At 42.9% G+C, this 18,328-nt stretch overlaps 2 protein-coding genes across 8 annotated transcripts; one reads left to right on the plus strand and one right to left on the minus strand.

The window, feature by feature from the left end:
- Positions 1-974: 974 nt before the first annotated feature.
- On the minus strand, positions 975-5,527 carry LOC116329677 (polyadenylate-binding protein-interacting protein 2). The gene is made up of 4 exons (XM_031751743.2): positions 5,383-5,527; positions 4,983-5,125; positions 2,484-2,663; positions 975-1,687 (listed from the first exon to the last, which is right to left on the minus strand). The coding sequence occupies exons 2-4, from the start codon at positions 5,121-5,123 to the stop codon at positions 1,622-1,624; spliced, it is 387 nt and encodes a 128-aa protein (XP_031607603.1). The 5' UTR covers positions 5,124-5,125; positions 5,383-5,527; the 3' UTR covers positions 975-1,621.
- LOC116329675 (matrin-3-like) lies at positions 5,513-17,824 on the plus strand. Of its 7 annotated transcripts, none has more exons than XM_039621515.1 (23): positions 6,852-6,876; positions 7,317-7,373; positions 7,536-8,428; positions 9,452-9,513; positions 9,688-9,726; positions 10,237-10,337; positions 10,722-10,765; positions 10,867-10,983; positions 11,431-11,556; positions 11,641-11,877; positions 12,038-12,162; positions 12,849-13,485; positions 13,564-13,761; positions 13,834-13,924; positions 14,114-14,130; positions 14,534-14,656; positions 14,871-14,999; positions 15,608-15,736; positions 15,819-15,949; positions 16,144-16,357; positions 16,589-16,694; positions 16,773-16,888; positions 16,998-17,824. In XM_039621515.1, exons 3-23 carry the CDS (start codon positions 7,691-7,693, stop codon positions 17,049-17,051), a joined length of 3,534 nt encoding a protein of 1,177 aa, XP_039477449.1. In that variant the 5' UTR covers positions 6,852-6,876; positions 7,317-7,373; positions 7,536-7,690; the 3' UTR covers positions 17,052-17,824. The 7 variants fall into 7 exon arrangements, with proteins under 7 accessions (XP_039477451.1, XP_031607599.2, XP_039477449.1 ...); XM_039621529.1 differs by lacking the exon at positions 6,852-6,876 and having other exon boundaries at positions 6,894-7,373; positions 12,849-13,188; positions 13,255-13,485; XM_039621517.1 differs by lacking the exons at positions 6,852-6,876; positions 7,317-7,373 and adding an exon at positions 5,513-5,589.
- The last annotated feature ends 504 nt before the right edge of the window (positions 17,825-18,328 follow it).

An 18,328-nucleotide genomic window follows, 5' to 3' on the forward strand; every position in this document is an offset into this window, starting at 1 on the left:
GCGAAAAGGATCACGCCTAACGAGTGTAAGAAAAGGCCTCATCGGGTGTTTCTTTGACCAAACCCAACCACCACGGTTCCTGAACCTGAACCATCGTCTCGGAGGTGAAGAACAAGCAGGATGATGTTCAGACTCCTCCTCCTCTTCTACCAGAGGAACAATGAGCCTCTGTTGAGGACGCTCCGATGGAGATGATGATGAAGATGATGCTGAAGGTGATCACATGCAGATGGATGGGTGGGGATTGGGCGTCCTGACACCAACACAGGGGTCGTGACCTCACAGCACTTTGCAGACATCTGTGGCTGTTGCGCATTCCCCAACATCTCCCTCTGACCAATCAGCACTCGGCAAGAATGTGTGACCTGCCACCCCTGAGGCCACGCCTCCTTTGATACACACACCCTCATCAGCATGCATGGCTGCAGTCCTGGTCTGTATCTGACCTGACCGGGCGACAATGGAGGGCTGCGGCTGATCTATGGCCGCCGCTGCTTTGTGCCTCTGTCACAGAAGAAGAGAGAGCAGAGCAAGCAGGAGGAACTTCCTGTCAGATAAATTAGTCCTCGCTCTAAATTCCAGCTCAGACAGCAGCTCTGGAGGTTAGAAACCTGCTGAGGGCCTACAGGCTGGGCAGACTCTGTCGCCCCCTGCAGGTGGAGCTGCAAAACTCCATTAAAACACAAGTTTTTAACTTTCAGTGAACTATTTGAGGTCAAGTGTGTAGCATATAAATAAAATATGTTTATTTATTTAAAAAATGACTATTTAATAATTTTAAAGAACATTCTAAAAAATGTAAAAGTAATATTTTCTTTTACTTTATAAATGACCATACTTACATAAATCATATACTGCATCTCCATGTATGTTTACATGTTTCAATTGATTGTTGCACTTTTGGGTTGGTTCAAGACGCCCAGTCCTTTATGCTCTCGTAGCTGTGTGGATGCTTTTTATTAACAAACAAACACTTTTTTTTTTCCTTTCATAAACATTTATTTCAAGTAGTATAAGAAAAAATAGATTTTTTTACATTGTTTTTGTTTATACGACTTTTTATACAGTACTTTCTGTGCATTTAGAAAAAAAGTCAACACGAGTTATTTGATGTAGGCAGCAGAGCGAAGACAGGTCAGAGCTGACAGAAACGCCAAGGATGCTGGGAAAAAGAGCAAGAAACAGCAGAACAGCCAGCTAAACAAACCACGACCGGAAAAGTGCTTTTAGACGCCACGAGGCGGCGAAGGCGACCCTCTGAACAGGAAGTTGAATTTTAAAAAAAAAAAAAAAAAAAAAACAAGCACACGGTTTGATTTCAGGTTTTATAAAAGTGCCCCAAAAATAATAATTAAAGTGGAGACAGGAAGCGGTTTGTTCTGATTTAGAGTCATACAAACACTCCTCTCAGCTGATGTACATTCAGAGAGTTCACTCACACACTCACACACACACACACACACACACACAAAACTAACTGTAACTGTGAACACATGCGAGCGCAGAACTTTGGCAACACGTCAGGCTGAAGGTCGAGTGGCGGCTGGAAAATACAGCAGACATCTTGGTGATGATGTCACAGTGCGGACTAGGGTTAGGGGGAGGGAGGAGCCTAGCCGGGTCACATGGCGTGTTTCTGGATGCCTGGGGTGAACTCCTTGGCATTGGGGTTCAAGCTGCTTGTCACCTAAAGGAGAGAAGAAGAAGAAAAACCGTCATTGTTATTTCTGTGAAGAAAATAAAGAAACAGCGACCTCTGCTGGACAGATGAGGGTCAACAGTCAGAGACTAACTTAATAATCAACTAATTAGGAAGAAAAAAACCTAAGAAATCAGTGAGTGTGGAGATGTTTTCAGACACGTTCAGGCACTGTGCTGTCTCACTCAGCAGCTCTTCCTGTATTACTGATTTCATTATTTTTTATTGCACTATTTTACACATTATTGTATCATATTCAGCTTTACACATGTTTAATTCAGATTTTTACATACTGAGGTCCTTTATCTTTTTCCATTTGACTATGCTAAATTATTTGTGTAGTTTTTATTCTATTTTTCAAACTTTATTTTATTTTATTAGTGGTTGTTTTTAATGTTTTGGCTCTTGTAACAGGATTTACCAATATTCGGGATGAATAGAGTATATTTGTTGTAATCCTACATTTTCATAATCAGGCCTACTTAAAAAAATGTTTTATACTTAAAAAAAAAAAGGGGGGGGGGAAAAGAAGTTAACACTCCAGTGAATTCTGGGTAAAATATTCATTGTTTGGCTCTTCTGCAGAGCTGACCTCAGATTTAATTATCTCTTAAAGTTTTATCATTCCTTCAAGCAAAAACATCAAAACACACTGCAGATAATCGTTTTCATCTGCAGACTGTTTTTTTTATAATGTGTTGGAATAACGTCAGCTGACAGCCTTTATTTTTATGGCCAAAACACCAGTTTTCTCTGTAACCGATGGTAAAGGTGATAAACTCACCACCACATCCAGGTCTTTGTCACCATCGAGGACCAGGAGGCTGATCTGCTCCTGCAGCTGGCTGACGCTTTGAGAAGGGAGATCTCTGGACGGGATGAACCACTCCCACTCCTCCTCCTCATCTAGCATCTCCTGGAAACAGCGCTCGATGAACTCCTCCTCCCACAGCTCCTCCTCCACCTGCCGAAAACACACGCAGAGAAGCAGATGTCACCGCTTGTTGGACCAACAAAGAACCAAAACTTTTAACGTGTCATCCAACCCGAGAGCGAAAATCACACAGAGAACACTTTAAGGGGAGATGCTACAATGTTCTTCTGGTGAATCTGCTCTGCACCCCCTTCTACTAATCCAGTTATCCTTGTTTCTTTCTCTGGCTAAGATGATGCTGGTTAGCAGCTCAATAAGTAAGCCCAGGCTTTCCTAATCTAGCAATGACCGTGTTCACATGGCAGAGGCGGGGTTTGCAACACCTGACCAATCACAACGAGGCGACTACTCGAAACAGAGCGGCTGATTTTACAAATATAAATCGGAAACATTCAAAGAGTTTAACAGAGAACAGAGTTAAAGTAACACAGCAGCTGCAGTCCTCCCTCCTTTGTGAAACGTAACGCTCTCTAAAACACAGCTCCACGGACTCAGTTTCCTTTTTCCAAACAAAACATCCTTATGGAAATTTCCAACCGGACGCCTCCCACCTACTCCTCTGTTAACCGACTCCACACGCTGTCAGCTGATTGCATAATCAGGCCACCACCTGACCTGAATTCCAGCTCAAGGAGCTGCTGCTTTGTGGTGCACACAGGCTTCAGCTGCTCGGTGTAATTTTCCTTCAAACTGCAAATTTCCACCTTAAAATCACAGCTACTTTTAAGAATGCACAATTTCTGAACGTTAACCTTCCTTTAATCTGTAAACAAAAGCCTAGATTTCCAGCTTAAAAAAGTGAATCTGTAGGCAATAACCTTTGTTTTCAGTTGAACAACACAGGTGTTGGAAATATTCTATTTAATCTGCTGACCAACATACTTTCACATTAAAGTGCAAATTTTCACCGTAAAAATCACAATTTTTGAAAAACAGATTTCCACCTTAATAACCAAAATCAGCTGAGTTTGTATGTAAACATACAAAGTTTCTTTTTATCTTCAACTTAAAAGTCCAGATTTCTACCTTAATATTTGTCATCTGTATATACAAGATGTACAACAGCACAATTTCTGGGTTTAACCTGTAAAGATGTTTACAGATATACACTTTAAAAAGTCACCCATCATGCTTTTGGATACTTTCCCTGTCTTCAAATCAAATCACCTAATTTCACTTTATCTCTCTTAATCTCAATAAACTACAACTTAATATTCACATTACCACCTTAAAAATGAATATGTTTCTAGATACTTCTCAAATAAATAAGTCCAATTTAAGGCTATTTTTTTCTTGTAACATAAACCCCAGATTTTCACTTTAAAAGTCTATCTATGGAAACTGATCTTTAGTTCCAAGCAAAGCAGATTTGAATTCTACTGCAACACTTTGACTAAAACAACAAAATTCTGACATGTAGTTTCCCTTAAACCTCCAAATCCAACCAGGAAAGTCTGTCTGCAGAAATCTACACCATAACATACTGCTTTATCTGCATATGGGAGCTTCGCATCAGAGCAACGTGAGTGCAATCTATAAAAAGAAGAACAGATTTCCTCCTTAAAAGTTGACGGAGTCTGTTTGAAGATACTGATCTTTGCTTACAACTAAAAACAACTGTTTAGGTACAATTTATCTTAATCTGCAAATTTCCACCTCAGAAACTGAGCTCACTGAGCTCATATAAAAATTAACAAATCCGCAACTTCATCTGTTTATTCCCACCTTAAAAATTCATCTTGGAGTGTTTTTCAGACGCCTTGTCTGTCTCCCAAAATAAATCACCCTCAAGTCAAACCTTAAAGCAGTCAGAGGAGTCCGTGTGCAGATGCTGATCTTTCATTTTAAGTAGAAGAATACAGATTTGAGGTGTAATCTGTATGGAAAATGACAGATTTCGATCTTAAAAGGGAAAGCTATATTTGTCTGCATACACGTGTTTTACAGAACAATTTCTCGGTGTAATCTGTAAACTGAAAAACAGATTTCCACCTTAAAAGTTATCTGAGTCCACCATACATTGGACATAATGTATCTATAAAACAATAGTTAATAAAAAGGTAACTAGTCTGTAATCTCAGGCAATAATTAATCTTTGAACTTGTTATTCAAACATTAGATTTCCACCTTAACAGTCAACTGAGTCTTTCTGTAGCTACTGGTTTGAGGTATAACTTCTCTTTAAACTCCAGCTAAATCTGTTCTACCTTAAAGGATCAGCCTGCTGTGTTTTTGGATGACTTTTCCTCCTCCGTAATAAACTTAATTTCAGACTATTTAACCATTTTTCCGCCTTAAACGCAGATTTTTATACTTGCAGTCCAGGTGAGCCTCGGCCCAGCTCCTCACCTGCCTGTTGAACTCCTCCTCGTTCTCCATCCACATATACTCGGCGAACGGGTCGTCCTCGGCGTTGAACTGGCTGGTGAGGATCACCTCGGTGCCGGTGGTCATGTTCGGGGCCCCGCTGCTGATGCTCGGGTCTTTCATGTCTACAAGGAGAACCAGAGGACACAGTGAGGGAGAGGGAGAGAGGTCAACGGGAACAAACACGTAGCTTCGGCCGTTATGATGCTCGCCGTCATGGCCGCTGTCTGACGGACAACAATAGCAAGCAGCTAGCGAATAATTTTTGGCGAGAACACAACAGTAACAGAAAAATATCCCCGCGAAAACACCACCACGAGCACCCAGCCGCGTTAGAGGAGCACGGGGAAACGGGCAGCTGTGTTTTTATGAAGAACAATACCTTCGGGGGTGATTTATTCGACGACAGAAGAGAGAAACGGTCAACTTGCTGGAACTCGGTTGTTGCTGTAATGGCCGCGCTGCTTCTGTTTGTTTACATCTCCGCCGTCACCGTGCGCTCGCTCCTCATTGGTCGAGGCCCTGTTGCCTTCATGGACTTCACGCCTTAACGTCGGAAAATAGGTATCTAACAAGAAGACCAGACAAGGTAAACGTTATTTATACCAGAGGTTGAGAATGTGTTCTGGGTCTCTGTTTCACTTTTTATTCATTCACTAAATATCACAGTGCACCGATCCAAAGAACTTTATGTCTGGATACACATTATAATCGACGCTACACTTTAGCTTGTTATTTTTTATATTTAGTCATCAATGTAAGTAGATCACTGGACATCATGAATAAATATCAGCTTAGAATAATCGGGGTACTTCTCTAAATTGATGTAGCTACAGTTTTCATTCGAGAGAACAGGCATGGGTCTCTGTTGATTATTATGTTTACAGATGACATTGTGAACTGCAGTGAGAGCAGGGAGCAGGTGGAAGAGAGGTATTCTCTGGAGAGAAGAGAAGTAAAAGTCAGTAGAAGCAAGACAGAATACACGCATGTGGATGAGAAGGAAACAGGTGAAAATGTGTACATGCAAAGAGCTCAGATAGTGAAGGTTGATGAGTTTAATTAATTGGAGTCAACAATCTAAAGCAATAAACATTGCACAAGGGGGCTGAAGAAGAGCGTGCACACTGGGTGAGGTGGAGTGGTTGGAGATGAGTGTTGCGGTGACCCATAAAGGGAGCAGCCAAAAGATAAAGGTTCAGTAGGTGTAGGTGTTGTGATTCTTTTGTGTAGACAGGTTTCAGTGTTGTCTGTATTAAAAAGCAAACAATGAAATAACTATTCTGTGTGGGTTTACAAGTACAATAAAAAGTTTGTTGATCTTTTATACAACTATAATCTGCCTAGGATAAGAAAGTCCATGTCTGAGCAGTCCTTGTGTAGCTGTTTATTTTATTTGGACACCCACTCACGCCCAGATAAACAAAGCACTATATTCACTGGAATATTTCTTGGTTTTGTAATTTGATCTAATTCTTTCAATTTGAGAAGGGCTTTCATCACGTTCGGTGCTGGCACCTTTTCCGACCTTGAAAGCAGCATTGTAGTCCAAACTGTAGTCCAAACTCTGAAAGCCTGCCTTCCTCCGAAAGTTTATAAAATCCACTGATTTAACAAACCTAAACCCATTTTCTAAACCAAATACATATCCTCTATAGTAATAACAGAACCTGAGAGAAATTATTAATATGGAGGAGCTAAGTGTGTGTTGTGTTAATAGTTATTTTCATAGAAAACATTTCAGCAGCGAACAGAAACAACAAAAACACTGCCTGGTGCAGGAGGAGAGGAAATATCGCGATATTTCACGTCCTCCAGTTTGGTCACCTGTCTCGTGCTATTTACTAATCAGCTGGGCTCGGGTGTTGGAAAAAGGGTAAGAGTGTCCGTAATTACAGATAAATGATATTATACACGTAAATTCACAGTTAACAGCTTCATGCACAGTTTGCACATTAAATATCAGATAACTTAAGGGTGTTAGTTATGCTAGTGTTAGCAGGTAGGAGGAGATGTATGTTAGCAAAGTTAGCTGCGCAGCTTATCTGAGTCGTTTTTGGTTTCATTTTGTCATATATGACAGCGTACTTAATCTTTTAGTTAACATGTCAGGTTAAACAACGTAGATATGATAGCGCCGCTAGCTTAGCTGTTAGCTCGACCCGTAAAGCGTGTTTGCTGCAGCTTTCCTTCTCCTCTCACTGTACCTGCACAGATGTTACTCCTGGTCTGTGTCAGGCTGTGATTCACTCAGAGGCTCACTGTAATCTCGCATCTTGTCGATGTTTCCATTGACTCAGAGTTTCTCTTCCTCAGTGAGGAGGTCTCCATCACTCTGTTTGCATCAGGTCATGTTCCTCCTGCCGGGCTGAGGTGAATCTTTCTCTCTCTTCTCCTTTAACCGCCTCTTATGTTCCCTTTGCAGTAAAGATCAGAGTCGTGCTCCTCCGTCTGTGGCTCAGGGCCTCCACTGGCTCCTATTTTCTTAGGAGAGGCTTTGTTTGAAGCTTTTTCTAACTCATTGTGTCTCAGCAGAAATAAGACTTGCCACCACAGAAGAAAAGGAGCTCCTGCTCACTTTGACCACATTAAGTTCCTGTCATCTTTGAAGACCTTTTCCAGCGCCTGTTTCCTTCTTTATCTTGGCTCTCTGTGCTGAATCCAGAGAGCGAGACAGACTTTTTGATATCATGTCTCAGAAGACGCAGGCTGACGGCGCTCAGAAACAATTCGCCGTGGGTAGGGGGCTCCTGGCCGCTGCAGAAACCTTGAACTTCAGCATGAACGAGCAGCGTCCCAACAGACCAATGGGGGTGGGTGTGGGCATGACCATGGAGGGCCAGGACGGCAGTGGGCAGATGCCCCGACGTGGCGGCGGTGGCAGCAGTAGCAATCTTGGCAGCACCATGAAGCTGTTTGCCAGTTTGGGGCTGTCGCCCTCTGACCTGAACGCTCTGGCTGAAATCCCTGAGGAGGATATCAGTGTGGAGACGCTGCCACACATCCTCAGGCAGCTGAAGAGCCGCAAGGGGGAAGCAGGAGAGCGGCGGGCGGCCATGTCCTCTGATGCTGCGTATCGAGGAGGAAGCTGGGAAGAGGGGCACGTGGGGAGGATGGGCAATTCTTCTCTGGGACAAGGTTCAGCCAAGTCCTCCACAGACTTTGGGTACAGCTCCCTGCAGGACGTCTCCTCCGGCCGGGGCTACGGCTTAAATTACAGCGGTGGAGGTGGAGGTGGGAGCAGAGAGAGGCCATACTCTGAGCTTTCCCACCGCGGTGGGCTCGGCATGGGCCCGTCTGAGCCCGTCTTTATGCAGAGGAGGATGGGGTCCCCGTCAAATGGAAAAGTCCAAGACTTCTTGGGAGTCATGCCCCCCATGTTCCCCCACGTGTGCTCTCTTTGTGACTTTGACGTTCATTCCACCATGGTGAGTACGTCCAACCTGCTTCCTCTTTTCTTCTCGGACTAACTGTAAATGTTTGAGCTCCAGTCTTCCTTCAGTCAGTGACAGGCGCTGATTCAGGTCCGGTTTACTTCATATAATTTCCTTGTTGTATCTCCTCACAGCATGTTCCCTCTCTCAATTTTCTCAGCTGAAGCTCTCCAGCATTGAACAGTTAGATTTGGATCTTTCCAGGGGTCATCCAATCAAAGCAAAAATCTCTTTTTATAATTAGTATCTGTTCACATGAGCTGGTAAAGCTGTTAATGTTACACATTCAGTCTGATTTACTTGATCTTTTCACTTCATTAGCTTTAACAAAGTCCTGGGAGGATCTTGATTTGCTCCTTGTGTCTCCAACATGAAACATTTGAAGCTCCTCACACATTCATGGACTTATCGAATTGGCAGCTTTTAAACCTGTGAGACTTTTGGCAGCTGGGGTCTTGTGTTTGTTTTTCTTCAGTTTGTGGTGTCAGGAGTGAGAAAGAAGGATTTAATCGATTATCACTCGAATTTGGACATTTAAATTGTCTCTGAGAAGAAATGTACACTTTTTGGCTTTAAAGCAAAAATTTTTAACATGGTTCTTTTCAATGCTGACCAAACATAATTTACCAAAAATCAACAGGAAGTTAGTAACCTACTAACCAAAGTCACACAGTGAGCAGGTTTGATGATATGTGGGTGAGCTCTTCTTGCCTGTATGACTATCACTGATGGCTTAAAAAAAGTATCAAATACTGCCTGTTATAGTGATTATTGCACACAAAATATAATGAATTATTAGTTTTTCTAGGTCTTAAAAAGATCTTAATCATGAATTTTTGGTTTTAAAATGGAAACCTGATGAACTGCATTTAACTTGTTAGTAAATCTGGTCCTAAGTAATTGTCTGGATGACGCTATGAAGGTTAATACCTGTGTGAACTGTTCCTTTAATATACAGGTTGTATTTTAGGAGAAACAGCCTGTTGAGTGTCAGTAATGCTCTGTTTGTGTTTGCAGGAGTGGAACCAACACATTAACGGCCTCTACCATGCTGAAAACAGACGGCAGCTTCTTGACATGTGAGTCGCTCTTAATACACAACAGTGAGCCAAAACAGATTATGTTTTGAATCTGTTAACAGCATGTTCACATCCAACGCAAACATGCTCCTCTGGCTCATCGGTGTTGACTAAATGCCCCTTTGAGGTCTGTTCCTCTTTATCAGATGTGTAACACTGAATGTTGTTTTTCAGGTATCCAGAGTGGGACCCTGGTATGGGCCCAGGCAGAGGGTAAGAGATGCTAACATTAAGCTCCTCCTTTAGTGTTTGAGATGTTAGATTTAGAGTCCTAAAGGACCTCGGCCTAACCTTGGAAAAGTGTTATTACTGACAGCCATGCACAAACAGACTGTCCTGCACTGTTTTGTCTTTCTGTTGTTTGCATTGTATGTCATGTATGGTGCACAGCAGCAGAGAGAGCAGCAAGCATACTGTACACCTGACAGGCAACTTCCTGTTTGGTCAGATGGGCTTCATTAGATAAATCCAGCATGTAGAAATCCCTCCACAGGCTGTTAGAAACAACCAAGACAGTCTGAGAGTTTCATTTTTTTAAGCTGACTTACAATCTGTTCAGATGTTGGAAAAAACAGATGAATATAAATTTTATTTGTGGGAAAAACTTTAAAGATTCAGAAACTTTCCTGCCTCCAGAGGGTTCACAAACCATCTCTTTGGCTTGTGTTGTGTGTTAATAATCTAGATGTCTGATAACTGACGATCACATGTTTTTAATTCCAGTGGTCGTCCCTGGGAGACCCCCAACCTGTCTGCAGGACTGCTGGGACCAGCCCCCATGTCTTCAGGACCAATGGCAGGGATATCCTCGAGCTGGGGTGGAGGTGAGGGACCCACAGATGTCTTATTTTATCACTATTAATACTATTAGTACTTCATGATTATTTTAAGTCATTTATCACTTTCTCTCTGTGTGGGGAGTCACTATTTAATTCATAAAGATGGTTTCAGACAGTTGACGTCAAGTCTTTAACTTCCAACCGATCAAGTTCGGTTCTCCTGTGAGCTCAGTGTTACATTTGTATGCCAAGCTTGCTGACTTTGGGATAAAAATGGTTAAAAAGCTCAGGTATAGTAAATACAGAGAGCCATTAAAAAAAGTGGGTGAGGGTTAAGAGACCCGGCTGTTTAGTGCCCTCGGAAAGCTGCAGACACTTTTTGAAATCTGTCTTTTCTCATGTGCAAACATCGGTGTGTTTGTGTGTCAGGAGGAGGAGGAGGACGTGGTCCCGGTCCATTGGGACAGAATAAGGTGAGTTTGATCCCCTATGTCTCTCTGCTGTGTCTTCCTGCGGATCAGCTCATTTCTACAGAGCTCAGCTGGTTTCAGTAAAGACTGTGTCGTGTCCTCAGCTGAGGAGCAGGGTGGTGGTGGTGAAATATGAAAGGAAGCCTCTCAGTGACAAGACGCTGTTCGCCCTCGCCGAGTGCTTCGGCTGCCTGAGGGAGCACCTCATCCTCAAGAACAAGGTAGGAAAACTCACCTCGCTGTTTCCACCTCCGTTACTTCTAACTTAGATGTAAACATTAGTTAAACTTTCTTCTTCATAAATGTAACTGAACAATACAATCAGCTGCCTCTCCAGTGACTCTTTCATCCACATGAACTCCATCTCCTCAATCTGAAACTGCAGCTGGCAGTCCTCATTCTCCTTCGCAGCCTCGCTGAGCTGAACCCACTCACAGAGGATCTCCACACCAGGAGGAGGACTGCTGGCACCAGCTGCAGTCCAAGATGGTGGAGATGGAGTCAGATCGAGCTTGCGATAAGAGACTATAGATAGCTGGAGTTCAAAGAAGTCTAAATATAATCCAGTAATAACAACATTAAATACGTGGTTGTGAAACTGGTCGTGAAGCAGACCTCTCTGAGGAAAACTGAATTCAGCATTGAAGTCTAATCTTTGTGACCATCAGGCTTTTCTGGAGATGAGCACACATGAAGAAGCTCTGGACGTGGTGAACTACTACCAGCAGCATCCACCGTTGTTGTATGGCAATCCCGTCACCTTCTACCTGTCCCAGACCCTCATGTTCATCGAGGTAACGTCGCCCTCGCTCGCTAAATAAAACTCGCCGCTTCCCCACAGACTCAGATCCTAAGAAGTTTCTGTTTCTAACCTGCAGAAAGACGAGCGACTAATGGACCGACCGACAAAGCGGCCGGTGGACCGACCAGGGGACCAACCGATGACCCGGCGGGTGGAGCGGACGATAGACAAACCCGAGAAAGAGGTCAAAAGTCACGGCAGCAAGGTGGTTTTCTTCTACCACCTGCCCCGAGAGGACGAGAAGAAACAGGAGCTGCTGACCCTCGCCGAACGCTTCGGTGTGGTTGAGAAACACCTCTTCTTAACCGACCGGGTAAATAAACCAGAGCAGGAAACACTGCTGCTCTTTGAGTGCTGATGTGATGCCAGCATTACTACAGAAAGTGTGGAGATCAGATTGGGCTCAGTATAGCCTGTAATAAGGTGAAGTAAGTTTGAATGATGGCTGCTTTTGTGTTCGTCTGTGTGTCCAGGCGTTTATTCAGCTGGCAGCTGTGGAGGATGCAGAGATGCTGGTGAAGCATTACACCCAGAACCCCCTCGTCTTCAATGGGAGAATAGTCCGTCTCAACATCTGCACCAAATACAAAACCCTCAAGTGAGTACCCGGCTTCAGACACTGCTACCATGACCTGGTGTAGGAACTGTAAACACATACATGAATGAGATGCAGTGAAAGGGACAGATACAACATTTTGGACTGGAGGTTGTGGGAAACAAATGAAATAAAAGACAGTCACCTGACCTGGTGACTGGAGGTTTATTCTACTGAAAGAACTAAAAGTGAATGAAACCATTAAGCATTGGAGGTCATTTTACATAAGACATGTTTATAAACTCTTTCATAAGCTCCCTCCAGACCACTCAGTTATTATTTTGGACAAACACTTTAGCGTATTTAATGAAAGTGTGCGTATTATGAATATTGTCAGAATTAGATGCCCTTTTAAAATGGCCTTGTATTGAAATGTGACAGGACAAACAAACCAGTGGTTGTTCCTGTTCCTCCATGTCACAGACTTTAAACTGGTCCAGCACAACTGATCCATGATATTTCAGCTTTCGTAGATCATAGCAGACGTCATGTTGAAAACAGCAGGGTGTCAGCAGAAGTAGCTCCAGATTAGCCAGTGAGCAAACCCGACTCTTTGATTAAAAGTTAGAAATCGAACATCATCTCTGACCTCGTTATGAGAGGTGGTGTTAGCTGGCTAACTGCTAACACAGTGTATATATGTCAGGATACACATGTAAGCTTAAACTCATACACACTCGTTCATACAGTGTGAAGCACAAACAGGGCGGAGGAGACAGTTCGAGCCAGAAGAATGGCAGAGCCGAGTCCTCCAACTCCAAAACCTCCTCATCCAGCTCCAGGAGCAGAGAGGAAAAGAAGGAAGAGGAGGAGAAGGACAAAGTGAAGATGGTAATACAGGAGGACGACGAGGATGAGGAAGTGTCAGGAGTGATGGAAGGAAGGGAGGACGGAGAAGAGGAGCAGGCACCTGATGGCGAGGAGGAGCAGGCACCTGATGGTGAGGAGGAGGATGAGAAGGCACCTGATGGCCAGGAGGAGAAGGCACCTGATGGCCAGGAGGAGAAGGCACCTGATGGCCAGGAGGAGGAGGAGCAGGCACCTGATGGTGAGGAGAAGGAGGAGCAGGTACCTGATGGTGAGGAGGAGGATGAGAAGGCACCTGATGGCCAGGAGGAGAAGGCACCTGATGGCCAGGAGGAGAAGGCACCTGATGGCCAGGAGGAGGAGGAGCAGGCACCTGATGGTGAGGAGAAGGAGGAGCAGGTACCTGATGGCAAGGAGAAGGAGGACGAACCTAAGGGAGCAGAGTCTGTGAAGGAGACGGTAGAGGAGTCTGAGGATGCTCAACAAGAGGAGGAGGAGGAGAAGAAAGAGGAGGAGAAGGTGAGAAAACAAAAAAGATGAAAAAAAAAAATATTAAAGCCAAAAGTGATTCCTGAAATTAAACTGGACTGCACACAGGTTACTGATGATGTCACCGATGACACACCTGGAGACGTGGGTGAGGTCAAGCAGGAGGCGGAGTCAGAGCCAAAAACAGAAGCAACACAAGCAGAAACCTCGGCCGAGGACCACAAGGGCAAAGGGGAGGTGAACATGGAGGCGGCAGAGAGCTCGGAGGCGCCCAAGGCAGCGGAGGGAGATCTACCCGAAGAAGAGGTGACACACCTGCTCTGTCCTTCAGTCTGTAATCCAGGAGTGGCACAGGTGTGTTAATGATGTCTCTTCCAGCAGGACTTCCCAGAGAACATGGAGGACTTTGTGACGCTGGACGAGCTGGAGGAAGACAACGACGAAGCCCACGGAGAGTCGGACGACATCGGTACCTGATCAGATCAATATTTAGAGCTCAAAGTTAACACACCTGTACCTGTAATCCGCTGCAGTACCAGCTTTGCTTTAAAAAAGTCATTTTCCTTGATGGATGTGAGGACGATGTCTTCAATCGAAAAAAAAGTGTTTGAAATTAATGCACATCTTCCTCTCTGTTTGTGTCTCCTCTTCTCTGCAGACAACACGAGGCGAGGGGTACGTACCCGAGCGCCGTCGCTCTGATACCTTTAATATTTGACTTCATGTTTCTGTGGATCACTGCATCTCAAGAATCTCAGTTTTTCACTTTATTAATACATTTGAAATATTTTCACCTTTTCTGTGGTCCATTATTTTACAACTGAAGGGTGGAGAGCTCACGCTGTATTGGTGAATTAATGACTCCCTCAAGTGGAGGAGTTCAAATGGTTTGTGAGTGAGGGGAGATTGACAAAGTTCAACTGCAATTGAACTTTTGATTCACAATACCTTTAGTTTTATATGTAATTGCACTACTTTTCGACATTTTTATGAGATTTCCAACATAACCTGTGTTCAGAAACCTGTTTTTATTCACTCTGTTTCACTGTAATTCCTCAATTCCTGCTCCTCCCATCAGGGTATGAGGGTGGTGAACATCGTCGGCTTCAGGCGAGGGTACCAGTACCTCAACGAGCTGCTGAGACTCGCCCAGCCTTTCGGGAAGGTGGTCAAACACCTGGTGCTGGACCTGAGACCCGAGGTACACCATTCAGTGTTGAGTAAAAGTTTAATCCTGGACATTTGTATCACTGCAATAAAGCAACTTTTTCAAACATCAGTTGAAAAATGTTCCAAATGCAATTTGGAGAAGTGGTAAATATAGAAGTGGTAAACGAACCTGCTTCCAATTGTAGTAGTTGGATATTTCCTTAAAAGTATTTTTAAATATCACATTGTCTCCTCTCCCTTGTCAGGCGTTCCTTCAGTTCGCCACGGAAGAAGAAGCACGGGCAATGGCCAACTTCTACAACGGGAACATCACGGCGTCGGTGTGCGGGCGGCCGGTGAAGATCAGTCACTCCATGAGCTACCCCACCATCCAGGTGATTTATTTATTTTTTTTAACCTCCACGTTATGTTTTCATCTGATTTATTAATTTCTACAAAATTTGACCCTCAGAATAAGGTTTGTGTCTAAAATGTTCTAAATACATACACCTTAGCCAGACTGCAGTGGTCACTGGTTAAAGCTAAAATATAAAAAATAAATAAGTAAAATTATCTTTGAGCAGTCATTTAAAACAAACCACAGATTCAGCTGTTCCAAAGTTTAATAGCTACAACATCCAAGTGTGATCAGCTCTGGATTTACAATAAGATCATGGATCAATTAAAAGATTCTGATCAGATGATCAAACGGGCCGACTGCTGTTTTAAGGCTTCAGCAGGTCTGCTACATAAGCAGGTGCCTGGCTTTGTTGGGCTTTTTGTTTATAGTAAAACTAAAATGAATTGTGACTTACACTGGAAGTCGGTGGCAGGATGCAGGATCAGAGAAGATGTGGATCTTATTAGTGTTCCAGATTATTGTGGGCCAGTAAAAATGTGATATTTGTGACATTTGTCAGATAAAAGAAACATGACTGTATGAGGACATGTCGGTGTTTGTTTTCTCCTTTGTGGGCTCATTTTCTCTGTGTTTGCCGTTTAGTCCGGTTCTAGCAAGGTGGTCTACATCGGGCAGATCCCCAACAGCAAATACACAGATGAGGAGGTCCTGAAGCTCGCCGAGCCATATGGGAGGGTCAAGAAGTACTTCCTGAACAGGATCCGGAGAGAGGTATGGAACTGGGAGGAATGCATGTCCGACCTGAATCTGTTTAACTCCTGCTGCTTTAAAGCCGTCCGATGTTTGTCCTCAGTGTTTCCTCGAGATGTACAATGCCGAGGATGCAGAGAAGATGGCTGCAGATTGTAAAGCGAAGCCGCTAAGATTCAACGGGAAGCGCCTGACCCTCTACGTGAGCAGGAAGTACAAGCAGCTCAAACATGGGTGAGTTCCTTCTTTTTCTTCTTCTGTGCTCGTTGCATGAGTTTGAATTGTTAGTTTCTCTTCACAGCAGCAGTCGTCTTCAGGCCTTTAGATAAAAGGTAGATCTGGAGATGACACCTGTCTTTTACAGCTTGTGGATGTACTTTGCTTTAAGCTGAAGCCTCTGAACCACTCAATCACGTCTGTCCATTAAGCCACAGAGTGCCGAGCACCAAGAAGAGAGCGAGTGAGAGCCCGCCACTAAAATCCCCCCATGACAGCGAGGAGCCTCCAGGAAAAAAGCTTAAAGAGGAGGTCAAACCAGAGGATGAGGAGAAAAAGGAGGAGGAAGTGCAGAGCTGTGATGTCAGTGGTGAAGAAACGGTGACGGACGAAAATTCGGCTGCTAAGCTGAAGGACGGCGAGGACGTGAGTCGTTTGTACAGCTCGTTAATGAAGCGTTCGATCAAAGAGTATTTCGGTGACATCGAATTCATTTAAACAAATTTCCATCAACTGACCAGAGATTTGAGCTAATTGCTAACATGCTAACGATGGAAAACTTTGTTTTTACTAATTTTAATTATTTAAATAAATATTGATTAGAAATAAAACAGGTGAACAAGAGGAATCTTTTGTTTTTCTCTTTTATTTTCGCAGATGGAGACATCGACTAATCAGAATGGGCAGACAGAGGCTGTTACTGTCGCTGCGAACAAAGCCAGCGGGGCGCCTCTGCCGCTGTACGATCCCACCACACCCATCGGTGAGAAAGCATCGCCAGGTCATCGTCAGGTTCACGTTAAAACACTCACCGTCATCATCGTCATTGTTGTCATTTCAGGTGTCGAACACGTGAAGGCGGGGTTTTACTGCCGCATCTGTTTCCTGTTTTACTCCAACGAAGACACGGCGAAGAAGATGCACTGCAGCAGCCAAACTCACTACAACAAGCTGCAGGTGCCCACATAATGATACACCTTAGACCTAGCCCCGCCCACATTATAACATACCTGAAGTACATGTGCGACACAGCCCCGCCCACATTACAGCATATGTTTGTTTTCAGAAATACCTGGAGAAGGAGCAGAGCAAAGCAGAGAAGAAGGCTCCGCTGACCTGAGAACACCTGAAGCTGAAGAAGAGGCGGGAATGTCAGATTTTTTTAAGGTTTTTATTTTGTTTCTCTAGCCATGTGTGAAGCACACATCTGAGTGACTTCCTGCTGCTGCTCTGTGGGCTTAAAGCCTCAAAGACTGTGTTATTGATTAGTTCTGTTATTGATTGGACAAAATAAATGTTGACCAAACAGTCTTAAAAGTATAAAAACATTTTGCCTGTGCAGGTTTTTCCTTTGATTTTCAAACATCTGGTTTTTAAAGTAACATCTGAACAATAAATTATTTTTTTAAGAGTCATAGATGTGAATATTTGTTTAACGTCTGAAACAGACTTGACTTTGTTCTTGGTTTGTCAATAAATGTGTGAAAATGTTTTTAAAATAGACATTTTTATCTTGTATTTTTATTTATTTAGGGTTAGCTTTTTTGTTGTTTTTTTGGTTCCAAAAATAATAAAAAGAAATTACTTTTTTTTTCATTCAAAGACATCAGATTTTCTTTGATAATGGTTTCAGTACCGCATAAAGGGACAAAATTGTACTTAGTTTTCTGCATGAGGCAGCATGTGGTTGGCTGGGCTTCCACTGTAATTTACCCGGTTGATCAAGTGATCCATCTACCTGGATTGTTTTCTGCGAGGTAATCAACCTCACTCTCTCAACAGTTTTCCTCACTACCTTCCTCTAGTTTGACTGCTGCTGGTGTACAGAAAAACAAGATGTTTAAGCAGAAATAAGTAAACCTGTGAAGCAAAAATAAAGGTGAACGAAGGAGATTTATTTCCTTCCTCCTCTTATTTTTTTATTATCCTAAAATTACAAAAAGATGACATTCAGGATGAGAGTGTCAAGCAAAATCAAACGCAAACAAGTTTTCCCCCCTAGATACTACACTAACATTTAAGAGCTGTTTCTAAAAATAAATCTTAAAAAATCATCTGCTGTTAATTACCATTTATTAAATATATATTAAATAAATTAATATACATGAATATTAATTGTATTTACATACAGTTCATTCTCAAAATGTATAATAATTGAAATAATAAAATAAAACTACATTACTATATTTTATATTAATAGTTATACAAATATAAATGTTTTAAAAACGTTAAAATGGTTTTAGTATAAATTTGAATTTTTTCCTGTTGCGCTGATATAGTTATCAGTTGTCAGGTATTATTTTTTGACACTGTATTTAAAACTGGCTGCAGATTTCAGATCTTTCATACGATATAAAAACTGAACCTTTGACACGTGATCGCACTGAGATGTACCAT

The sequence above is a fragment of the Oreochromis aureus genome, linkage group 2 (assembly GCF_013358895.1).
Source record: "Oreochromis aureus strain Israel breed Guangdong linkage group 2, ZZ_aureus, whole genome shotgun sequence".
Taxonomy (NCBI): domain Eukaryota; kingdom Metazoa; phylum Chordata; class Actinopteri; order Cichliformes; family Cichlidae; genus Oreochromis; species Oreochromis aureus.

Coding starts and splice junctions, on each gene's coding strand:
- LOC116329677 (XM_031751743.2), bottom strand. CDS start 5,123: ATGAAAGACCCGAGCATCAGCAGCGGGGCCCCGAACATGACCACCGGC. Junction 2,664..4,982: donor AGGAGGAGTTCAACAGGCAG/GTGAGGAGCTGG, acceptor TGTTTTCGGCAG/GTGGAGGAGGAGCTGTGGGA. Junction 1,688..2,483: donor ACAAAGACCTGGATGTGGTG/GTGAGTTTATCA, acceptor TCTCTCCTTTAG/GTGACAAGCAGCTTGAACCC.
- LOC116329675 (XM_039621517.1), top strand. CDS start 7,691: ATGTCTCAGAAGACGCAGGCTGACGGCGCTCAGAAACAATTCGCCGTG. Junction 10,984..11,430: donor ACCTCATCCTCAAGAACAAG/GTAGGAAAACTC, acceptor TGTGACCATCAG/GCTTTTCTGGAGATGAGCAC. Junction 11,878..12,037: donor ACCTCTTCTTAACCGACCGG/GTAAATAAACCA, acceptor CTGTGTGTCCAG/GCGTTTATTCAGCTGGCAGC.